Here is a 26,244-nt window from a genome sequence, read left to right on the forward strand (position 1 = left end):
AGGCCCCGGACGCGCAGGCTCAGCAGCCATGGCTCATGGGTCCAGCCGCTCCGTGGCATGGGGGATCCTCCCAGACCGGGGCACGAACCCACATCCCCTGCATCGGCAGGCAGACTCTCAACCACTGCGCCACCAGGGAAGCCCATGTTGAAGTCTTAATAGCATTAGCTAAAAGAAAAGTACTCAGTGCCTATCAATTGCAACATATTATGTTAGTGTCAGACAAAAAAGGTAGTAAGAGCAGTGATGAATTGATAACTGAAAGATTCAAGATATGGAACAGCTGGGCTCATGAACATGCAGTTTACACGGGTGGGGGTATTGGAAAGGACTGATTTTAAATTAGGAGACTTGCTTTGTAGTTCCAGTTATGACTATAACATGTTTAGTACAGTTGGTGTAATTTTAGACAAGTCAATCAGTCTTCTCTACAAATGTGTCAAATAACAGAATTAGTTCCTTTCCTGATATAATATTTACAATTCCAGCTTTATTCTCCACTGCGCTGTTACTGCTCTTCCTATTATTATTGTAAAGAGTTGAGGAGGGAAAGATGAGAGTAAATGAGCACTCTGTGAAAGTACCAGAGGTCAGAAACATAGAGAAGGTGAGGGAAAGACAGATTATCAACTAGCTCCTTGAGAATCAAGTCAAAGGAAACACAGGGAAAAGAGAAAACTAGGATAAGGACCTCTGTGAAACAGGCCACACCAAGGAAGTGTGAAAAAAAACTTACCTGAAAAGTAATAACTTAAAGGCTAGACAATGTATTTAGGGTAACAATTCAGACTACACATATTAATGTAAATTTAAATGGTAAAAATCTTAAACCAATTTACGTCTTAAGCATATTTAGCATACATATTTAACTATCAAATATGAACAAAAAGTCAGTAATGCCAGAATTGATCACTTTTAAGTTTTAGTTTACTATTTCCAATTAGTTATATATATTTAAAATACAATTAAGGCTTGGCAAATGCTACTCCAAAATTTTAAATTTTAAAAAGAATAGCAGGGACTTCCTGGTGGTGCAGTGGTTAAGAATCTGCCTGCCAATGCAGGGGACATGGGTTCGAGCCCTGGTCTGGGAAGATCCCACATGCCATGGAGCAACTAAGCTCGTGCGCCACAACTACTGAGCCTGCGAGCCACAACTACTGAAGCCCATGTGCCTAGAGCCCGTGCTCTGCAACAAGAGAAGCCACCGCAATGAGAAGCCCGCACACCACAACAAAGAGTAGCCCCCATGTGCCACAACTAGAGAAAGCCTGCGTGCAGCAATGAAGACCCAATGCAGCCAAATAAAATAAATAAATAAATTTATATAAAAAAGAAAAGGGATAGCATTTGGGACAAGTTTCTAGAGGTAATAGGGATTAATGTAAAAAGAGCCCAGTTTTGAAGTCAGAAAACCTGGTTTCAGATTTGTCCAGAACAATTCACTTCTGAATATAAGAACATCATCCATAAAGCAGGAATAATATCTGCTTCCATTTATTTCATACAGGTGATGTAACATTAAACAATATGTATTTAAGAAATTTATAAATTCTACACATATGTTTAGGTCTGACTTAGATTATAGATTGCTGTAAAACATATATATGTCATTTAACTCATGAAATGTTCACTATTTTAAAGCTCTTAAAACAAATATGTTACTAGAATCTATTTTTACCTTCAAGGTTGTCCTAAGAATTTAACTTACATTGATTAATACAACAGAAATTACAAACTTAGATGGGTAAGCACTAAAGTATCACACATACAAAATTAATGACCATGCACAAACTAAAAAGCAAAACAGGGAATTCCCTGGTGGTGCAGTGGTTAAGAATCTGCCTGCCAATGCAGGGGACATGGATTCGAGCCCTGGTCCGGGAAGATCCCACATGCCGCGGAGCAACTAAGCCCGTGTGCCACAACTACTGAGCTTACTCTCTAGAGCCCGCGAGCCACAGCTACTGAGCCCGCGTGCCACAAATACTGAAGCCCGCGTACCTAGAGCCCGTGCTCCGCAACAAGAGAAGCCACCGCAACGAGAAGCCCGTGCACTGCAACGAAGAGTATCCCCTGCTCGCTGCAACTAGAGAAAGCCCACACGCAGCAACAAAGACCCAACACAGCCAAAAATAAAAATAATTTTTTAAATTAAAAAAATAAAAAGCAAAATAATCATATTCCTTAAAATATTACATAGATTTAAAAAAAAAAGGATTTGGAGAGAACATTTGTGTCCCAGGAAACACTGCAGCCAAAGTTGTCAAGTTTATAAATCTGAACATTTGTGATTCTACCGAGAATGAAAGCAAACAGATTTTCAGGAATGCTAAAACAGGCTACATATTATTTAGTAAGAAATCCACTTAGGATTAATGCTTGTGTTTCTCTAGCATGCAGCAGGAAAAAGCAGCAGGAACTGTGGCTGCTGCTGTCTCTGTTGCTAAGTGTTTGCAAACACCAGAGTTCTGAGACTGGTTCATTCCACCAGCTTCTCCTATTGGTCAGATTTTAAGACCAGAGACAATTTTAGATTAAAAACTTTAGAAACATAATAATGTAAACTGCCTAAAACAAAATGACATAAATGGTAAAAATAAAAGGATGGAAAACTATATACTTATATTAGACAGATATCCAGAATGGGTTACAAATATTGGTATCAAAGGAGAATTTAAGATAAAATACATTTAATAGGACAGAGGATCATTTTTTTTGTTGACAATAGGCTTTAACTATCATAAAGATATACAATCATGAATGTTTTTTGTCTAACAGCCCCAAGACCTGTGCAGCAAAACCCATTAAAAATACCATAAGGAACTGTGAGAAATATCACTTTTGTAAGCAATTAACACAGTACTCATGCTGAACTAATTAAACAGACAAAAGAGTAAGGACTTCTTGCAGAATTTGAAGGATCTGAAAATTACAGGAACTGGATTCAGTGCTTATCAATATAAGTCAATATACAGTGCAAATAAAGAGAATGTCCAGACATATTTATAAAAATTGATAATGTTAGCCTGAAAGTAAACCTCAATGATTATAAAAAAAAAATCAAAAATTGAATGAGCCACATTCTTTGACTAAAATATAATAAAACTAGGAATTAATAAAGTTCAAAACAAAATGGAAGAAAACCTCAACTCCCTCAAGCACGTGAAAAGTTAAAAAAACCACTCCTAACTATTTTGGGTCAAAGAAGAAATCAAAGCTATAATTGCACACTATTAGAAAATAAAGGTATATTAGAAAATAAAGGTAATCATATGCATACCTAAGGAATACAGCCAGAACTATAAGAGGCAAATTCATAGATATAAAGATGGCTCTTCTGAATGGAAAGAGAGTCGTGTAGAATGTTGACTATCAGGCCATATATAGCAGAGGAATGAAAGTGGAATTAAAAAAAAGATGCAATTCGGAGATTTTTTTTTGAGCTTTTATATTCAAGTTTATTCTTCATTTAATTTTTAAAACACTACTATAGTTGAATATTAAAACAAACGGTAGCAAGTAGTGAGCATATTATGATTACAGTCCTTCACTCAATCACTACTGCAAATAAAATGCCAATGGTGAGTGTTATTCACTGGCCCTATTAGGAGGTCTGACAAGGAACACCACCCCAAGGATGATGTTCATCATCCTCATATGCCTCTCCATTGTAATGGCGCCATCTTTTTTATCTTAAATATGAAAACAAAGGAAGCATTCCATTTAATAAGGAAAAAACCTGAGAAAATCAGGATAACAAAAACAGACACCTAAAAATGAGACATCAGGCAAAAAAAAAAATAAAACTGACTTATCAATCTTAGTTTTTTTTTAAAGAAAACCAATAAAAATAAACTACAGCTAAATATACTTTGAAAAAAGAGGAAAATTCAAATGACTAAAACTAGAAATATAAAAGAGGATATAACAGATAAAGAAGATATTCAATTTGTGAGAGAATAGTATATATAATGTTATGCCAATATATTTGAAAATCTGAATGAATTCCAGGAAAAACCAATTACCAAAACTGACTAACGAAGTAAAAATCTAACCAGAAAAAAACCCCCAAAATTGTCAAAGAATTACCTCCAACAAAGGCTCCAGGCCTAGATGGTATTATAGTTGAGTTCTTTAAAATTTTCAAGAACAAATAATTCCCAAACTATATAAACTGTTCCAGAGCACAGGAAATTAGGGAAAGAGGTCCAATTCATTTACGAAGCTGGCCTAACCCGGATATCAAAACTTGACAAAGACAGCACAAAAAAAGAAAATTACAGACCATATTCACTTATGAATATAGATGCAAAGATCCTAAAAAATATACTTGAAAATAGAAACCAACAGTATGCTAAAAGATTACAGATCTTGACATGAAGAAGACATTCATTCTAGGAATAAAAGAAGGGTTTATATTAGGTAGTATCTTTATATATCATATAAATAGGTAACAAGAAGAACTGAATAATCTTAACAGATGCCCAAAAAGCATTAGATGAATTTCAATATCAATTTCTCATAAAAAAGCCAATAAAGTCTTGGTCAATTATAAATGATACACCCTTAACATCAAAGAACTGTAAGACAAAATGATGCTATTATTGTTATTATTCAAAGTCAGAAGGAAAATCAATTAAATGTAATTAAATAAAGAGGATGAGGAAGATATACAGGATAAATGCTACCCAGAAGAGTCCAAAGTAATAGCTGAAAAATTAGGATTAAACAAAGTTCACTAAATATAAAATGTGCACCATAAATATAAGTCTACAGATATCTTACAAACCAAACCAATAATGAAATAATAAAATATATTTTTCATAATATAAATAATAAAAACCTGTAAGGAATAAACTTAAGAAAAATAAGTGGAGTCAATTGAAGGAAAAATAACTAAAACTTTACTGAACGACACAAGAAAGATGTTAAGAAACATACTTCTAGCTCTGAAGTTAATTTTTCTAAAATAAATTTTCGTATTTAATGCATTTTGAATCAAAATTCCTTTGAGGTTTCCCTTTTAAAAAAAAGTTAGAAAAGTGATTCCAAACTTCACAAGAAATATTAAGTGGTACGAAAATAAAAACATGGGAATTTTTGAAAAAGAGGAATAATGAAGGAAGACCGGTCCCACTAGCTTTTTAAACATTTACTGGCTAAAATACTTAAAAATGGTATGGTACTGGCATAAGAACAGAAAAATACAAAGGAAGAAAACTGAGTCCAAAAGGCTTTAGTAAGATAAAAATTATAGATTAGTATTGAGAAAAAATTATCAATAAATAAGACTGGGAAATTAACCATTTAGAAAAAATTAAAATCAGTTCCTTATCTTATGGCATTTATCAAAATAAATGTATATATTTGGTCTAGAAGAACTAATGGGTTATATGTGAAAAATGAAGTAAGTAATATCTAGGGAAAATACACATGAGTATTCAGCTGCTAGTGGCATTGGGAAGAAGTTCTTTCTAAGCATAATAGCAATGTTACAAGCTGCAAAGAAAGTAGACAGATCAGACTACTTATTAAAAAATTAAATAATAAACAGCAATCTTGAAAAAAACTTATATTTCAATAGTTAATATCTTTAATATATAATGGTTCATAAGCAGCAATTCCAACTGTAATAATCTACACTAAATTATATAGTCAAGAATGTTCACTGCAGTATTATTCACAACTGTTCCCCCATTCAAGAATTGTGTAACCAGTGGGGTCAAAATTTGATTAAACAATAACAAGAACATATACATGAAAAGAAGGCGGTAGAAAAAATAAAAAGAATTAATAAGCCAAAAGGTTATTTGTAGGTAGTAAGATTACTGGTGCTAGTTTTCTTTTTATACATTTATGACTACCTGCCAAAACGTTCATGATGAATACATACTACTTTCATAATTAGAAAAATTAACACATTAATCATCACTTTCATAAACACATGTGATTATCAGACTTCAGAAGTTGCAACAAATATAAAAGTTCACAATAGTTTGTAAATCAACTGTCTTTGCATGTGGAAAGTCCCTTAAAACTCTGGTTCTATGAATATTTTAATTTAGCATAAAAATACAGTTAAAAGAAACCATACTGTCTTAGATTACATCTTCATTTTTTCTCTCAAAGGGATTCTGATTTTAATGACTATGAAAGGGATTGATTTTCACACATATATATCTAAACATCACTTCAATGAATAGGAATAGCTTAAAATAAATGTACATTTCACATTAATAATATTTTTCAATGAATATTTATAACAGACTCAATTTAAGATTTGTCACTCTATGTTAAGTTTTTACTCAGGAAACCTCATTAAGGCACTCCAAACTGGAAAATAACTAGTCCAAAAGGCCTTTAGAAAAGGACAAAATTTGTCTAAAAATCACTTCTGGCAGGAAGTGTTATTTTGTGTCTAATTGAAATCTCTCCTCCTGTGATTTAAACTTCTTGTCCTTTAAAAAAATATAGCTATATTCCATTTTGCTTTCTCTAGAAAACATAATTTTAAAACATTTAAGTATCTATTTCCTAATACTTTGATCTACTTTTTGCCTGTCTCTAGCCTTTCTACAGTTTTCATCAAGTTATTTAAACCCACATACCAAATTATGGTTTTAGGCAATGTACAATGAAATGAGAGAATAGCTTGGAGCTCCCACATGCTGTAATTCTGTGGAAACACAAACAGACTTTCTTCTTAGAACATGGCATGCTGCTAATAGATGTTACTGTGCTGTGTCTCTTACAACACTCTCGTTATCTGTATGCATGTATACTAACTGTATATTAACAGATTCATATTTTGTGCAGCTTATTTATTGACACTAAGTGGAAGCCCTAGTCAACTTTATTTCTGACTACTTTCCCAAACTATTCTACTCACTCTGCTTCATACCACTCAAATTTAACAGATTTGCCTTCTCACCTGTTATGAACTACTCACGAAATCTGAGTTCTAGCCTTATATTCATCCCTGACAAATTTTGGAACACTGGAAGAGTCACCTAACTTCTGAGTTTTAATGTTTTGCCTATACAATGGGGATGGTAGTGTACTAGAAGACTTATGAAGTCTTATAACACTAAAATTTTATTATGAATGTCAAGATCAGATTCCATTCTAGTCACTCACTTTTTTTTGAATTTTAGAATTTTATTTATTTTTTTATACAGCAGGTTCTTATTACTTATCCATTTTATACATATTAGTCAATTGCAATCTCCAAATTCATCACACCACCCCCCGAGCCCGCCACTTTCCCCCCTTGGTGTCCGTATGTTTGTTCTCTACATATGTTTCTCTATTTCTGCCCTGCAAACCGGTTCATCTGTACCATTTTTCTAGGTTCCACATATATGCGTTAATGTATGATATTTATTTTTCTCTTTCTGACTTACTTCAATCTGTATGACAGTCTCTAGATCCATCCATATCTCTACAAATGAACCAATTTCGTTTCTTTTTACGGCTGAATAATATTCCATTGTATATATGTACCACTACTTCTTTATCCATTTGTCTGTCAATGGGCATTTAGGTTGCTTCCATGACCTGGCTATTGGAAGTAGTGCTGCAATGAACACTGGGGTGCATGTGTTTTTTTGAATTATGGTTCTCTCTGGGTATCCCAGCAGTGGGATTGCTGGGTCATATGGTTATGCTGTTTTTAGTTTTTTAAGGAACCTCCATACTGTTCTCCATAGTGGCTGTAACAATTTACATCTCCACCAATAGTGCAAAAGGGTTCCCTCATCTCCACATCCTCTCCAGCATTTGCTGTTTGTAGATTTTCTGAAGATGCCCATTCTAACTGGTGTGAGGTGATACCTCACTGTAGGTTTTTTTTTTTTTTTCAGTATGCGGGCCTTTCACTGTTGTGGCCTCTCCTGTTGTGGAGCACAGGCTCCGGACGCGCAGGCTCAGAGGCCATGGCTCACAGACACAGCCACTTCGTGGCATGTGGGATTTTCCCAGACCAGGGCACGAACCCGTGTCCCCTGCGTTGGCAAGCACACTGTCAACCATTGCGCCACCAGGGAAGCCCCTCACTGTAGGTTTGATTTGCATTTCTCTAATAATTAGTGATGTTGAGCAGCTTTTCATGTGCTTCTTGGCCATCTGTATGTCTTCTTTGGAGAAATGTCTATTTAGGTCTTCTGCCCATTTTGGGATTGGGTTGTTTTTTTTTTTTAATATTGAGCTGCATGAGCTGTTTATATATTTTGGAGATTAATCCGTTGTCCATTGATTTGTTTGCAAATATTTTCTCCCATTCTGAGGGTTGTCTTTTCGTCTTGTTTATGGTTTTTCCTTTGCTGTGCAAAAGGTTTTAAGTTTCATTAAGTCCCATTTGTTTATTTTTGGTTTTATTTCCATTACTCTACGAGGTGGATGAAAAAAAAAACTTGCTGTCATCTATGTCAGAGAGTGTTCTTCCTATGTTTTCCTCTAAGCGTTTTATAGTGTCCGGTCTTACATTTAGGTCTCTAATACATTTTGAGTTTATTTTTGTGTATGCTGTTAGGGAGTGTTCTAATTTCATTCTTTTACATGTAGCTGTCCAGTCTTCCCAGCACCATTTATTGAAAAGACTGTCTTTTCTCCATTATATATCCCTGCCTCCTTTGTCATAGATTAGTTGACCATAGGTGTGTGGGTTTATCTCTGGGCTTTCTATCCTGTTCCATAGATCTATATTTCTGTTTTTGGGCCAGTACCATACTGCCTTGATTACTGTAGCTTTGTAGTATAGTCTGAAGTCAGAGTCTGATTCCTCCAGCTCGGTTTTTTTTCCCTCAAGACTGCTTCGGCTATTCGGAGTCTTTTGTGTCTCAATACAAATTTTAAGATTTTTTTTTCTAGTTCTGTAAAAAATGCCATTGGTAATTTGATAGGGATTGCATTGAATCTGTAGATTGCTTTGGGTAGTATAGTCATTTTCACAATATTGATTGTTCCAATCCAAGAACATGGTGTATCTCTCCATCTGTTGGTATCATCCTTAAATTCTTTCATCAGTGTCTTACAGTTTTCTGCATACAGGTCTTTTGTCTCCCTAGGAAGGTTTATTCCTAGGTATTTCATTCTTTTTGTTGCAGTGGTAAATGGGAGTGTTTCCTTAATTTCTCGTTCAGATTTTTCATCATTAGTGTATAGGAATGCCAGAGATTTCTGTGCATTAATTTTGTATCCTGCAGCTTTACCAAATTCACTGATTAGCTCTAGTAGTTTTCTGGTGGCATCTTTAGGATTCTCTATGTATAGTATCGTGTCATCTGCAAACAGTGACAGTTTTACTTCTTCTTTTCCAATTTGTATTCCTTTTCTTTCTTTTTCTTCTCTGATGGCTGTGGCTAGGACTTCCCAAACTATGTTGAATAACAGTGGCGAGAGTGGGAATCCTTGTCTCGTTCCTGAACTTAGAGGAAATAGCTTTCAGTTTTTCTCCATTGAGAATGATGTTTGCTGTGGGTTTGTCGTATATGGCCTTTATTATGTTGAGGTAGGTTCTCTCTATGCCCACTTTCTGGAGAGTTTTTTATCATAAATGGGTGTTCAATTTTGTCAAAAGCCTTTTCTGCATCTATTTAGATGATAATATGGTTTTTACTCTCAGTTTTTAATATGGTGTATCACATTGATTGATTTGCATATATTGAAGAACTCTTGCATCCCTGGGAAAAATCCCCCTTGATCATAGTGTATGATCCTTTTAATGTGTTGTTGGATTCTGTTTGCTAGTATTTTGTTGAGGATTTTTGCATCTATATTCATCAGTGATACTGGTGTGTAATTTTCTTTTTTTGAGTATCTCTGTCTGGTTTTGGTATCAGGGTGATGGTGGCTTCACAGAATGAGTTTGGGAGTGTTCCTTCCTCTGCAATTTTTTGGAAGAGTTTGAGAAAGATGGGTGTTAGTTCTTCTCTAAATGTTTGACAGAATTCACCTGTGAAGCCATCTTGTCCTGGACTTTTGTGTTTGTTGGAAGATTTTTAATCACAGTTTCAATTTCATTACTTTTGATTGGTCTCTTCCTATTGTCTATTTATTCCTGGTTCAGTCTTGAAGGTTATATCTTCCTAAGAATTTGTCCATTTCTTCCAGGTTGTCCATTTTAATGGCATAGTTACTTGTAATAGTCTCTTAGGATGCTCTGTATCAGTGCCATGTCTGTTGTAACTTCTTTTTCATTTCTAATTTTATTGATTTGAGTCCTCTCCCTCTTATTCTTGATGAGTCTGGCTAATGGTTTATCAATTTTGTTTATCTCCTCAAAGAATAAGATTTTAGTTTTATTGATCTTTGCTATTGTTTTCTTTGTTTCCGTTTCGTTTATTTCTGCTCTGATCTTTATGATTTCTTTCCTTCTACTAACTTTGGGTTTTGTTTCTTCTTCTTTCTCTAGTTCCTTTAGGTGTAAGATTAGATCGTTTGAGATTTTTCTTGTTTCTTGAGGTAGGCTTGTTTTGCTATAAACTTCCCTCTTAGAACTGCTTTTGCTGCATCGCATAAGTTTTGGATTGTCGTGTTTTCATGGTCATTTGTCTCTAGGTATTTTTTGATTTCCTCTTTGATTTCTTCAGTGATATTTTGGTTATTTAGTAACATATTGTTTAGCCTCCATGTGTTTGTGTTTTTTATGTTTTTTTCCCTGCAACTGATTTCTAATCTCATAGTGTTGTGGTCAGAAAAGATGCTTGATATGATTTCAATTTTCTTAAATTTACTGAGGCTTGATTTGTGACCCAAGATGTGATCTATCCTAGAGAGTGTTCCGTGCGCACTTGAGAAGAAAGTGTAATCTGCTGTTTTTGGATGGACTGTCCTATAAATATCAATTAAATCTGGTGTATTGTGTCATTTAAAGCTTGTGTTTCCTTATTAATTTTCTTTTTGGATGATCTGTCCATTGGTGTAAGTGAGGTGTTAAAGTCCCCCACCACTATTGTGTTACTGTCGATTTCCTCTTTTATAGCTGTTAGCAGTTGCCTTATGTATTGAGGTGCTCCTATGTTGGGTGCATATATATTTATAATTGTTATATCTTCTTCTTGGATTGATCCCTTCATCATTATGTAGTGTCCTTCCTTGTCTCTTGTAACATTCTTTGGTTTAAAGTCTCTTTTATCTTATATAAGTATTGTTACTCCAGCTTTCTTTTGATTTCCATTTGCATGGAATATCTTTTTCCATCCCCTCACTTTCAGTCTGTATATGTCCCTAGGTCTGAAGTGCTTCTGCTGGGTGCCGTCTGGTGGATGAGGCTATCTAAGAGGCTTGTGCAAGTTTCCTGATGGGAGAGACTCGTCTCTAGTCACTCTTAATATTAAATTAGTGCCTACTATGTGGAAACACTGTGTAGAATACAACAGTGAATAACGTATATTCTTAGTGAAATGTGTTTTGAACTAAAATACTCAGACTCAGTTACAGTACTATTGTATAGTAATATACTGATTTTTATAAAGAGACAATCATTAGCATAATACTTTCAAATTCCATGAACAGAACTGGTATTTCTTTCCTATTTACGTTATTATCAAGAATTTCCCTTACCTACTACTTCCTTTTAAAACTCTAGTCTAAGTTACTTCCTTTTATCTCAGTTGCTCTCTACTGAATTGCGAATAAACTGCTCAAAATTGGAGCTACCATTCCTTGTCCCAAAACAATGTTATGTTTTGGTTCTCTTTTGTTTAGGAAAAACCTTAAACTTTTTTCTTAGTGAAAAAAATTGTAAGAATTTATGAGAACCTTAGAAAATGATTTCACAGAAAAATATTATAGAAAAATATAACTGTGCTTTCCCCAAGGCAGGAAACTTTTAGGAACGTAAGGACTGCTTTAATGGTTCAGAGTCATACTTCCACAAATGTAGGGTGCTGTCTCTAATGGTGATGCAAAGGGTTGTGCAGGGGAAGGATATCACTTCAAAAAAATATAAATATCCTCAGTTTCCTTATTAATTCATTATTGAAATGTCATGCATTAATTTGTCTGATTTGCCTTTTGGGAAACATGAGACATTTTGGATAATTTATTTTCCTCATTTCCTACCCCAGACAACTTTTAGAATTTTAGAGCTAAAAGAAGCCTCATACCTCTTCAATCACCTCATTTTATAGATGATGCAACTGAAAAAAGAGTGGTTAAAACACCTGTCCAGGTCACACAAGTTTAATGACAGAACCTATTCTCTTGATTCTCGATACAGGGTTTCTTAAACATATCACGTTTGCTTGATATTAATAAACTTTTAATGAATTTAAATTTACTTCTTTGTAGTTTCACAAGGTTATCTCTATCTTAATTAGAATTAACTTGAAGTTAGTTAAGAATTCATGCTCACTATATATATATTTTATATATATTTTTGTTTGTTTGTTTGTTTGTTTTTGTTTTTTCATATTCTTGATGAGGGCAGAAGCTGTGTTTTATTTGTTGTATCCTCAGAACTTCTTACAGGGTTTGACATGGCACATAGCAGGTATTCAGTAGACTATTGTAGACTGAGAGAATGAACTTTATAGACTTGGATCACACGTACTCTTAGCTGTAATTTTTCTAAAGAGGAAAAATCTAAAGCTGTTCAGTTTAACCTTGTTCCCTTGATTATTTCAGACATTTTTCTCTAGACTTTCTCCAGCTCTACTGCATTCCTTAAGGTGAGGGAATCAGAATTTTGAATGAGCATAGAAAGTTTTCTTTCTAGATACCAATAATCTTCTCAGTAAGTGTAGTTCTTTTGCATCATCTTACACTGGCTAACAGCAGCACTTATTTGACACTTTTCTTCCACATTGTGTAAGTACAACACATATGTGCTCCTTGCTTTGATATTTCAATACCCAGAAAATTTTGGTTTCACTTACTCTGCTAGAACAAATTCCCGCTTCCAAATCAATTGTAAAATGTTAAACAAGACTAGATTTAGCATCTATGACATTTACCCAGAAAGGCCCATTAGCCTCTATACTTGTGTTTTCCGTGTTTAAATAAGTTATCTGTACAATCAAAACTGTCTGAATGTTTTCTATGTGCAAGCCACTGAACTCCTTCGTCTGAGTAAGTAATTCACAACATTCCAGATACTTAGCTTTTTCTCGGGTTGGCACAGAAAATGATTAGAAAAGTTTTGGATTCATGAAAAAGACGTTTAAGAAATCTAAAAAAAAACATGTTTTAGTTTTTCCTTATGCATTGATTTATTTATTGCCATCCACTGTCCCTCTATGAACCCCAGACACACCCTTCTTGTCATCCTTAAGAACCTTACAGGAATCCTTTTATTCACCAACCCTACTCCATTGTCCCTCTGCCCTCAGACATCCCTCCTGTGATCCAGAAGAACTCTAAAGAAATCCTTTTATTCAGTAATCCTGTTCTTTATTACACACGCTACCAGAGGAGCTTAGAGATGGATGGAATCTTAGAGATTTCTAAGTTAAACTCTCATATACCAGTATGATATTCGCCAATGATAAAACAAACCATTGTAGCCAAGTATAGTACTTAATCTCTTTAATACACTGCATCCCTGACATATACACATAATACTTACTTGTACTCATCATAGACTTCCTGTTTGGGTAGTGAAGTCTCAGGATGCTCCTCTAGGGTATTCCGAATCCAGGAAAAGGCATGCATTTGCTGTGCCCGACTAGATGACATGGCATTCTGATCACTAATCATAAAACAAAAACATGTTTTAGCTGAAGTAGACAGCAATTCATTGATAATTTTTGAACCAGGCCTAAACGTTCCACTAAAGGACTGTGTGTAAACTCACTATAAATGACCAAACCAAACTCAGGACATAAAGTATATGCCCAGTTATCCAAATACAAATTGTCCACCTGTGGTTGTGAGCCATTTTCTATAGCTAGTGTCTGACTAAAGTTATTGCCCTGTTCCCTCCCCGCCACGGTCTCTAAACTGGCAGAGATGATGGAGCATTGAAAACATAAGGTATTTGTTTTGGCCAAAATTACCTCTAAGGGGATATTTGTTTACTTACTTGCCTGTTCATTTGCCTAAACTTACCAAATCATCAAACTATAAAATGAAAGTTATGGAAAAAATTGTTTATTTTCTATTTGCTTAGCATTCTCAAGTAACTACCCTGAATCTTACTAAAGCCTCTATGCTCCAGAATGGAATTCACACTGGAGAGATCCTGAGAGGACAAGTCTCCCTCTATGGTCCTTTCTGTAACCAGTCCTCCTCTCTAGGACAACACCTCCACTAAACATCATAAATTTTTATTATCTGGCAGTGTCTCTTATAACATGAGGGAAGCTCCTCACTTGACTCTGACATTCATCTCAGCTACGAAAACAATAATTTATGTATTTTCAAAGAAATTACTGAGCAATTTCTAGGACAGAAAATTATTAAAATAGTTGCAAAATGTGGTCCAAGGGGAAAAAAGTAAAAGCAACAGATTTTTCATTCCAGTTCTTTTCATACCTATACTTTTAAAGTAATGTTAAGCATAACTTATATGAATGAAATAAACTCTGAGAAATACTTAAAAGGGTAGAGAAACTCCTTTAAGAACAGAATCCATGAACCAACAACTTTTCTCTATATTTTCAAAATGAGGCTATTAAATATGTGTACTAATGAAAATAGAGTAATACCCCGCAAGCACTTAAAACATCACACATTTACCATAAATTCAGGTGCCATACAGGCAATTCATTTTTTTTCTTTTTTATGCTCTGTGATCTGCTTACCTGACAGTACCTAAAAAAACTCTTGCACTTTATTGCTCACAATACTTATCTGTTTATTCTTTGGTTTTCTGTTCAATTTTCAAAATCTGCCATACTGTATAAATACACTAATCTGTTTATAAAACATAACCCAACTGCATTTCACAGCATTCACCCAGGTACACAAATGAATTAGCAAAAACTATGGGTAAACACTTAACCAAATATGATCAAAGACTAAAAATATCTACTGTTTTCACAGTCTGTTTCCTGATGATTTTAGGAATAGTGCAAAGCAATAACCACCACAACACACACATAAACACTGTAATTGAGGCAAAGACAAGAAGTGATATTACCTTTTCTCTCCATTGCTGAGACCAGAAGGCAGCTGAAGGTAGAGGTAGAGTTTCTCTAGGTCTGTAAACTTCTCAACTTCTTGCTGGTTAAAAAGGATTAAAAAGAAAGATCATTTAAAAAATTCTTGTTTCTCCCTCAACAAAATTTACTAACACCTCCCTAAAAATACTATCTAAATTTAAACCAGGTGGAATGAATCACTTGGCAAAGAAAACAGGATCTAGGCTTTATTCTTATCAGTAAAATAATACAGTCAAGTTGTGTGATAAATTTATTGCATATAAAAAGTTGGTTAGTAAGAGAAAATGGTACTTTCCTATTAATTCTTACATTCTAGGTATAAATAAAACCATATATCAATGCTTAGATGAAAATTTCTCATTTTAAATCACATTTAAAGAAGGAGGGTTGTGCAATATTACAGGAAAAGTACTAGATTGGGAGTCAAGAGACTATTTATTAATTGGCCTTAGCCTAACTATTTAACTGGTTATGAGGCTTCCATGCTCTGGTGGATTTTCCTTAGAAATGTGAAATGAATGAGATGATTTCTAGGCTTCTTTTCTATTTCTCAAAAATCTAGAACATGTGACTGATGATGCTACTGTCAGTGGGGGTGGAATTGAGGTTTAAAAATATAGTTATCCCTCAATATCCGTGGATAATTGGTTCCAGGAATCCCCTTCTCCCCTCCATGGATACCAAAATCCACAGATACACAAGTTCTTTATATAAAATGGTGTTATACAGTTAGTCCTCCTTATGCACATTTCCTCCATAACCAAGGAATCAAATCTGATCCAGGGTTGGTCTAATCCGCGAATGCAGAACCTGTGGATACGGAAGGCCAGCTGTTCCAAAGTACAACCAACAATCTGTTCCATGCTATGCAGATTAATTATTCTCTGACTTGCGACAGTGGATGCTATTTGGAGAACCTACTTATAAGACTGTCTAACACTACTGTTGTGCAACTTTGTCATTTTGTCTATAAATGTACCCTTTAAGAAAATTTCTGCTATGCAGAGAACTGTATAGTTTTCTTTCCCAGCTGAATTTGCCACAGGATAGCTTTAAATGTGCCACAAATCCTACTGCAATAAAAAAATCATAATAAAATTTTGGTAGCCTAATTCATTACAACTGAATTGCATTGCAATGGAAAATATGGGCAGATTACTGGCATTCTTGGTGGCAGAATTTATTCTTACACAATAAAGCATAGCTCAAACATAGATCCAATTTTTTAAAAACTTTACAATGATATAATTTAGCCTATTCTTATTCTCACCAGAATTCATTCACGGAAGTTTAATCTTAGAATTTATCCATAGAATGACTTAATCAATTACATGCAATTAACTCTCAAATCCACATTTTTTTTTCATTCCACTGTCTATGGGGTATTTTCCAATTAGCTCTTGCTTTAATATCTGATAGACTGATCAGCAATTATCCTGCATAACTCTTCCCTTGACAACAACAAAAAACCCCTACACATAAACAGGCATTTTCTTTCTCAGTTGTTACTTAGCACCTACTTTAATCTAGTTTCCCAGTGTTCAGTTTTGGAGTCTGCCTAGTTTTGTTTCTCTTGGTGTATTTCACTCTAATCCTTCATTTAGCCTTCTTAACTCTTTCCACCATGTTCTTCTAGTCTCTTTATTTTCCCAGCCACCACATTAGTTTAAGTCTTTAGCTGTCCTTCTTTTAAAAATAAAGGAAAATTCATTTACTCATTTATTTATTCACTAAGTTTACTTTCTGCAATGTTCCACAAATGATTTATAACTATGAACTTATACTGTGTATCACAACCTATACAAAGACTGGAAATAGACATATGAACAACGCAACAATAGCCCCTGCCCGTAAGGAACTTACAATGATTCTTGAATTACTAAAAATGTCTACCTGCTTTCCCTGCCTCCAGCCTTTCCCCACTTTAATCTGTCGAAATGGAAATAAAAACAAAAATAAACAAATGGGACCTAATGAAACTTAAAAGCTTTTACACAGCAAAGGAAACCATAAACAAGACAAAAAGACAACCCTCAGAATGGGAGAAAATATTTGCAAATGAAGCAACTGACAAAGGATTAATCTCCAAAATTTACAAGCAGCTCATGCAGCTCAATATCAAAAAAAGAAACAACCTCATCCAAAAATGGGCAGAAGACCTAAATAGACATTTCTCTGAAGAAGCTATACAGATTGCCAACAAACACATGAAAGAATGCTCAACATCATTAATCATTAGAGAAATGCAAATCAAAACTACAATGAGATATCATCTCACACCCATCAGAATGGTCATCATCAAAAAATCTAGAAACAATAAATGCTGGAGAGGGTGTGGAGAAAAGGGAACCCTCTTGCACTGTTGGTGGGAATGTAAATTGATTTAGCCACTGTGGAGAACAGTATGGAGGTTCCTTAAAAAACTACAAATACAACTACCATATGACCCAGCAATCCCACTACTGGGCATATACCCTGAGAAAACCATAATTCAAAAAGAGTCATGTGGGGCTTCCCTGGTGGCGCAGTGGTTGAGAGTCCGCCTGCCGATGCAGGGGACACGGGTTCGTGCCCCGGTCTGGGAAGATCCCACATGCCGCAGAGCGGCTAGGCCCGTGAGCCATGGCTGCTGAGCCTGCGCATCCGGAGCCTGTGCTCTGCAAGGGGAGAGGCCACAAAAGTGAGAGGCCCGCCTACCGCAAAAAAAAAAAAAAAAAAAAAAAAAAGAGTCATGTACCACAATGTTCACTGCAGCACTATTTACAATAGCCACGACATGGAAACCTAAGTGTCCATCAACAGATGAATGGATAAAGAAGATGTGGCACATATATACAATGGAATGTTACTCGGCCATAAAAAGAAACGAAACTGAGTTATTGGTAGTGAGGTGGATGGACCTAGAGTCTGTCATACAGAGTGAAATAAGTCAGAAAAAGGGAAACAAATACCGTATGCTAACGCATATATATGGAATCTAAAAAAAAAAAAAGGTCATGAAGAACCTAGGGGCAAGACAGGGATAAAGACACAGACCTACTAGAGAATGGACCTGAGGATACGGGGAGGGGGAAGGGTAAGCTGGGACGAAGTGAGAGAGTGTCATGGACATATATACATTACCAAAAGTAAGAGATAGCTAGTGGGAAGCAGCCGCATAGCACAGGGAGATCAGCTCTGTGCTTTGTGACCACCTAGAGGGGTGGGATAGGGAGGGTGGGAGAGAGGGAGACGCAAGAGGGAAGAGATATGGGCACGTACATATATGTATAACTGATTCACTTTGTTTTAAGGCAGAAACTAACACACCATTGTAAAGCAATTATACTCCAATAAAGATGTTAAAAAAAATGAAATAAAATGATGTAATGGAGATAAGTAATAAAATAAATAAATAAATATCATCCCCAAAATACCTCTTGTTCAATATTATTAACATCACCCACTTAATCCCAACAGTGTCTATCGTATTAAATCGAAAATAGATTATGTTACCAAAAAAACCATGGGTATTATTATGAGCAAAGTCTGAGAAAACACAACACAAAACATCATTTTTTTTGGATAAAGAAACTCTCTCTCTCAATGGAGTATTATTCAGCCATAAAAATGAGTGAAATCTTGCCATTTGTGGCAACATGGATGGACCTGGAGGGCACTATGCTAAGTGAAATAAGTGAGACAAAAAAGGATAAACACCGTATGATCTTCTTTATACGTGGAATCTAAAAACAACAACAAGACAGACAAAAAAACCCTGAGCCCACGGATACAGTGATGACTGGTGGTGGCCTGAGGTGGGGGGTGGGAGTGGGAGTGGGGAAAATGGGTAAAGGAGGTCAAAAAGGTAAAAATTTCCAGTTATAAAATGAATGTCATAGGGATATAATGTACAGCATGGTGATTACAATTAATAATACTGTATTGCATATTTGAAAGTAGCTAGGATGGTAGATCTTGAAAGTTCCTGTCGTAAGAAAACTTATGTATGGTGACGGATGTTAACTAGATTTACTGGGGTGATCATTCTGCAATAGAAGCATACCTCGAGGTGCCATAGGTTCAGTTTCAGACCACTCCAATAAAACAAATACTGCAATAAAGCAAGTCACACACATTTTTTGGTTTATTAGTGCATATAAAAGTTATCTTTACCCTATACTATAGTCTATCAAGTATGCAACAGCATTATGTTTAATAAAACAAGGTACATAGCTTAATTAAAAATACTTTATTGCTAAAAACATGCTAACCATCATCTGACAACTCAGGCTGGCTTACCACAAACTTTCAATTTATAAAAAATGCAGGGCTTCCCTGGTGGCGCAGTGGTTGAGAGTCTGCCTGCTGACGCAGGGGACACGGGTTCGTGCCCTGGTCCGGGAAGATCCCACATGCCGCGGAGCGGCTGGGCCTGTGAGCCATGGCCACTGAGCCTGCACGTCCGGAGCCTGTGCTCCGCAACGGGAGAGGCCACAGCAGTGAGAGGCCCACATACAGCAAAATACATAAATAAATAAATAAAAGGCAGTATCTGTAAATTGTAATAAAGCGCAATAAAATGAAGTGTGCCTGTATATACAAGTATCAAATCATTACGTTGTACACCTGAAAGTAATATAATGTTATGTCAGTTATACCTCACTTAAAAAACATCAAATGAAAAACACATCATTTTTGATGATTAAGAATAAAACAACTTCATACTGTTGGAGAAACCTTGGATGCTACAGTTTTCAATTTTTATATATGCTAGAGAAAAGAACAGAGAAGAAATTCCAGAAGGAATTCAGAAGATAATCCAAATTAGGATAAAGTGCCAAAGAGATCTAATTTAAAGATGGAATAGTTTTGAAAAAGATCAAACTCACTGCTGTCCCCCTTTTTTTGCCTTTCAAACAATGAAACCTTACTACTGTCAATCACTCTTTTATTTGTTATGTAGGACTCAACATACAGAAGAAAAAATTGGGGGAGTTTACTAAAACTGATTATCAAAATTCTATGAAGCAAATGAGAACAAAACAATGCAAGTGTATAGTGATGGCATTCCAGTCCAGCAAAGCTGAGATCACCACGAGGATTTTTGGTTTTGGATACACTTGTCATTTACGGCTAATCACTGGCTTCCAAAACAATGATCAGTGGTGTAGAAGACCGTAAACTTGCTTGATTATCAAGGCAAGAATATCATTTGGCAAGTATGCTAAACCTCAGATTATTTGATATACTTTATAAAGATTTAAACATTGAGAATAAAAGTTTTGGACCTCCAAGGTGGCACAGTGGTTAACAATCCACCTGCCAATGCAGGGGACACAGGTTCGATTCCTGGTCCGGGAAGATCCCACATGCCGCAGAGCAACTGAGCCCGTGCACCACAACTACTGAGCCTGTGCTCTAGAGCCAGCGTGCCACAGCTACTTTAGTTCGCGTGCCTAGAGCCCGTGCTCCGCAACAAGAGAGGTCACTGCAATGAGAAGCCCGCACACCGCAACGAAGAGTAGCCCCCCCGCTCGCCACTACAGAAAGCCTGAGCGCAGCAACAACAAAGACCCAATGCCGCCAAAAAATAAAGAATTAGTTTTCTGTTCCAAGTGGAGATTCATTGGTTGTCAAAAAGAAATATGTTTGATGCATTTATGAAATGAAGGACAAAGCTGTTCTATTTTTAGAGTATTAGGAAAAAGACCAACTGCATAAATTTTAAGAAAATTATAATTTGAAAACTCAGCCATAAAAAGAAATGAAGTATTGATACATGCTGCAACATGGATGAACCCTGAAAACATCATGCTAAGCGAAAGAAGCCAGACACAAAAAGCCACATATCAAATGCTTTCACTTTTATGAAATACCCAGAACAGTCAAATCCATGGAGAGAGAAAGATTAGTGGCTGCCAAGGACTGGGAGGAGGGGAGTAACAGGACTGACTGCTTAATGGGTTTCCTTTTGGGGTGATGAAATCATGTTTTAGACCTGGTTAGAGGTAGTGTTTACATAACATTGTGAATATACTATAATAAATATCACTAATGATAAACTTTATGTTAAGTGTATTTTACAATTTAAAAAAATCACAATTTTTAATAGTGCTTGGCATATTTGGCAGATATATCTGAATATCTGACCTGAAACTTCAAATGACAAACAACAACATCTCTACTCATTAGTCTGAAAAGTCTTCATTTTCTTGAGTTGAAGAAGTTAAGTTCTCAAAGCAAAGTTATTGAAAATGTCTTCAAGTTTAGGGGGAACCTCAAATATTATCTAGTCTGTTGAATGAACTAAGGTGATGATTTCCCACTACTGGAGTTGAAAATCTTGCCAAAAGCTTATGGGGACTTCTCTCTCACACAGTTCAATCTTTGCAAGAAGATATCCAAGGAATCTTGGAACTAACGTTTGATTTAGATGTCAAAGACATTCCAGGAAACCCCTTTGGAGAATTTTTGGTAAAAATCTCCCTGTTTACTTCCCCGTAAGTAAGCAGACCTTGTGTGTCAATCATTCAAACATCCCATTTACATAAGCATACACTTATGTAGCTGGTTTTTCAGAAACTTTGGGTATGAAAACAAAGCAATATTACAGACTTAATGTTGCAAATGACCTAGATAGTGCTTTGCTCTTTCACATCCTAGACAGAAAAGCATATAGCAAACAACCAGATTCAACATTCACTTTGATATCATGTGATCCAGAGAAAATTAAAGGTGTAAAGCAAAATATACAAGATCAAGTTACTTTTGGAGGATCAAGGTGGAGTTTTGTGTTCGAATTCTACCACTCCTATGCCCTTCCCCTCTGAAACTTTGGCTAATAACGAATATTCACATGAGGAACGAGGAGCATGGAGCTATCTAATTCTTTCTATGAGGTGTAAGTAAAGTGGTGAAGAGAATAAGGAACAGAGACAGTTCATCAAATATTCCATCTGCTCATCTACATTTCTCAGCCTCCTCTGCAGTTAGTTTAGGGCCATGAACTTAGCACAAGTGATGCATTTCATTTCTCAGCTGACATAGTTAAGAACCAATGTGTCACCTCTATATCCTTTTTCCCCCTTTGGGGCACCTTGGCAGTCCTGTGTTTCAGTGGTGAGGCTACAACATGGCAATGTCTGTCAATGTGGGTTCCTGAGGGACTACGTGGAACAGGGTCCTCCAATGATTTGTGCTATACATGTAGTGTGAATGAAAATAAGTTCTTCTGGTTACGCCACTGATATTTCAAGCTTCCTTTGTTTCGGCAGCATAGCCTTGCCCATCCTGATTAATATAGCAAGTCAGACCTTTCCCCCTAGCACTTCTGAGAGAACTGAAGATCCCTTTTAGATATGCAGATAAAAACACTGAGAGGAACTGGGCTCCTCCTCTCTAATCACAAAAGCTTTCATTCACTCATTTTTAGAATAGTGTTTAACATATTTTGAAATTTCAAATTATACTAACCAAGAATATAAGATATTTATGTTTATCAAAATGAGACACGGGATAAAAAAAAGTTAAGTACCAGTTTAGAATATACAGCCTTCATGCTCTCTCCCACTTTATTTAAGAAAAAAAAAAAAACCTAGTTAAAAAATTCAACTCTAATAGATTTTGTACACAAGGTCCTATAATATGCCTGTTTGTCCCTTTACTTTGGGCCACAGCAATTACTCAGGGATTTATACTCAATTAATTTGCATTTATTGATTGCTAAAAAAAAGTTTTTCGGTATCTAGTTACACCTTCCCCCCTCAACTAGATCGAAGATTCTGGTTTATCCAAACTCAATCACCTTTTGAAGCAGAATCCTGAAATGTAAGACAGAGACAGATGGTACTCCTTTTAATATTTTAATACCCCATTTAATTTTTAAATTTAAAATGATAAAGTATTTCAACCAAAGTATACAAAGTAGGTACACATGTATCACTATCCATATTTAAAAGATGCTAACTTTTTACCATATTTGCTTCAGAATTCTTTCACTTTTTAGATTATACAGTAGTGTTTGTTATACGGACTGAAACCAGTTTATCCATTTCTTTATGACAGACAGTTGTTATAAAGTCTCATTATTTCAAATAGTGCTGCAATAAAAATTTTTATTTGTGACTGTTGTGTCCTTGAGTGGGAGTTTTTTCTATAGTACGAACCTCCCTAAAAGTAGAAGTACTTGGTCATATAAGATGCACATCCTCAACTTTGTTGGTATTCCCAAATTGCTCGCCAAAACTGTTATGCCTATTTATATTTCCAACAGCAATGCTACAATTTCTCCACATCCTTGTTAAAACTTAAGATTTCCATTTTAGCTAATCTTATAGGTATGAAAAAGTATCTCACTGTTTTATTTTACATTTTCTGAATGACGATGAGACTATCATATTATTTACCATTTGAGTTTACTCTAATACAATGGCTATCCAATTTTATCATGCATCAGAATCACCTGGAGAGCTTGTTAGAGATGACAGTTTCTGATTCAGTAGTCTGGAGCAGGGACCTTGAGAACCTGGATTTCTAAAAAGTTCCCAGTGATGCTGATATTGCTAGTCAGAGGATCACATCTGAAGAACCACTGTTCAAGGAACTACACATTTAAAAATGGGAATATTTACTATGTAGTCCACATAGTAATCTTCTATTGCTTAGAAGTGTTGCTAATATCTTCTCTAGTTGTAGCTTGTATTTGCATTTTGTTTTTGGAGTCTTGAGATGCAGAGAAGTTTTTAATTTCCAGGCAGTCAAATATATCAATCTTTTCATTTATAATCTGTGCTTTTTGTGTCTTATTTTGAAATCCTTCTCTATCCCAATGTCATTAAGATATCCCATGTTTTCTTTTTAAAGTTTTGTTTTTCACATTTAGGTCTTTAGGTATTGTACTTAATTCCTCTAAAATTTATTTTTCTATAAGTTATGAAGTAGAAATCTAATTAAAAATTTTCCACAAGGTTAGCTAATTTTCCTAGTATAATTTATTAAATGATTCACCAATTCTAATTTTCATGCCACATCTATTATGGGATTCTTGTTTATTAAAGGTTAAAAATAATGCCGTTTTTACTTTCAGTATTTAAAAACAACTTTCACTGAGTTGGAATTTAACTTAGAAAAAATCTGGCAACTTATCCTTGAGAGGATCATATAGCAAAATATATGATTCACTGATCCTTCTTGAACTTGTGAAACAGACTTTTCATATAAGAATATCTCCCAGTAACTGATTAGTTTAGTAATAAAGCAGCTCTGATGGAACTTTTAGAAATCTGAGGTTAATAGGCAAGTCTCATATTGATAAATTAATAGCTAATAAGGATAAAGGACCTATATAATATATTATAGATGAATAAAGCAGCTGCTACTTGAGCTTGATTGGTGGACCTTTCAAGTCTAATCTATCTAAAACAGTAGGATATAGTGCTAAGGTACAGGATACAGAAGCAGAAGAGTTCCAGATTTGCCACTCATGAGCTCTGTGACATTAGGCAAGATGAGCATTTATTTTCAAGTCTGTAAAACAGTGATAAAATGCCCATAAAATTTTTGTGAGGATTAAAAGAAATTTATAAAAGGTATCTATAATAGGTATTATTGTTACATAAATATTATTTTGAAATATAAACTTGCTTAAAGTCAGATTTTGGCAAAAGAGTTTATACTTCAAATTCTACCAACAAGTATAGAATCTTTTATTTGAAAAAGCAAGGTATCTTAAGAAATTTAGGAAATATTTTGCCTGGTGGCCTCCACTAACTTAAGACGTATACCACAAGAGCAAGGTTCCTAGATTTTATGTGAGCATCAGACTTGACCACAAATTACTGAAGACAATGTTCCACCAGCACTGACTTTCGTCAGGGTAAGTGCAGAAAAATGTAGACACTATTCCTTCCTGAGCCATCAAGATGTAACTGAAGTTAGAAAATATTTCTGATAACTGTGATACTAGAGAGAAAGGAATCAATCTAAGCAGAATAGGTCAGAAATAAAAGCTTTCCCTAGGTTGGACTTGCAAAAAAATGTATAACTTTCCATTTGTCTTCCGTTGTTAAAAAAAATACCTGAAACAATATTCTAATTTCAGAAAACTGAGTTAATTTTTAGTGCTTCAGCTTGTCTGCTCAGGACATCCACCTCCAAACTATCAAAACATACCAGATGAATTGCAGAGAACCAGGTAGAATTTTCAATGTCTTATTACTAGAACTTGAAAACCTTCAAGCATATGGTAAGGAAAAACGTTCCCACTATTTACTGGCATAGAATACCATAGTCTGAGTGGAGAGATCTGCTCCGGTTTTTAGGGAACATCCTGAATCAGGTTTACCCCACAATTTCTCAAACATTACTAAAAAAGGTTTGCCCTGTTTGAAATAAATTTCTTTGCAGTGATGTGTTTCTTGTTATGAGACTTTGCTCTCAGGTATTACTCAGGTTTGTTTGTTTTTTTTTACAAGGTCACAAAACTGGGGAAGGGTTGATGGTTATAAAGATGGTAACAAGTAAGGACTTAACTGAGGAGCTTTCATGCAAATCCTTAATGGATCATTATCTTTATTTCCAAAAGAAGCAGAAACTCTCCTGTTGAGATGTATAAACACCTTTCAAGGAACTAGTCAGGTTGACAATGACAGAGTTTTTGTTTTTTTGTTTTTTTTTTTAATGACAGAGTCTTGATGGAAGATGACCAACCAGGGTATCACATTCATGATTACTTCTTTAAATTTTACTTTTCAAACTAGTATCAGAAAAAGGTTTTAAAAGAAGTTTTAATTTAAATTTGTATTTAGAACAGTTAGCTTAAAATCCAGAAACTTAAATTCTCCAGTTTGACAGTTTCTTCAGTTAACTTACCAGGTAAGGAGGGAAAATATATACAATGATAGGATAATCAGACTTGAATTTGTTTTTTATTTTTTATTTATTTATGTATTTATTTATTTATTATTTTTTTGCGGTACGCGGGCCTCTCACTGTTGTGGCCTCTCCCGTTGTGGAGCACAGGCTGCGGACGCGCAGGCTCAGCGGCCATGGCTCACGGGCCCAGTCGCTCCACGGCATGTGGGATCTTCCCGGACCGGGGCACGAACCTGTGTCCCCTGCATCAGCAGGCGGACTCAACCACTGTGCCACCAGGGAA

General features: G+C 35.4%; 1 protein-coding gene across 2 annotated transcripts in view; it reads right to left on the reverse strand.

Moving 5' to 3' along the window:
• The window catches only part of RFX7 (regulatory factor X7), a 157,630-nt gene that overhangs the window by 58,639 nt on the left and 72,747 nt on the right, over positions 1-26,244 (reverse strand). For both annotated transcript variants that reach the window (XM_081227367.1, XM_081227366.1), the window contains exons 4-5: positions 15,086-15,168; positions 13,571-13,693 (exon numbers count right to left, since the gene is read on the reverse strand). In XM_081227367.1, the coding sequence (XP_081083493.1) occupies positions 13,571-13,693; positions 15,086-15,168 (206 nt within the window). The remainder of the gene's footprint in view (positions 1-13,570; positions 13,694-15,085; positions 15,169-26,244) is intronic.

This window comes from Mesoplodon bidens (genome assembly GCF_964165515.1).
Source record: "Mesoplodon bidens genome assembly, chromosome: 3".
In the NCBI taxonomy this organism is placed as follows: domain Eukaryota; kingdom Metazoa; phylum Chordata; class Mammalia; order Artiodactyla; family Ziphiidae; genus Mesoplodon; species Mesoplodon bidens.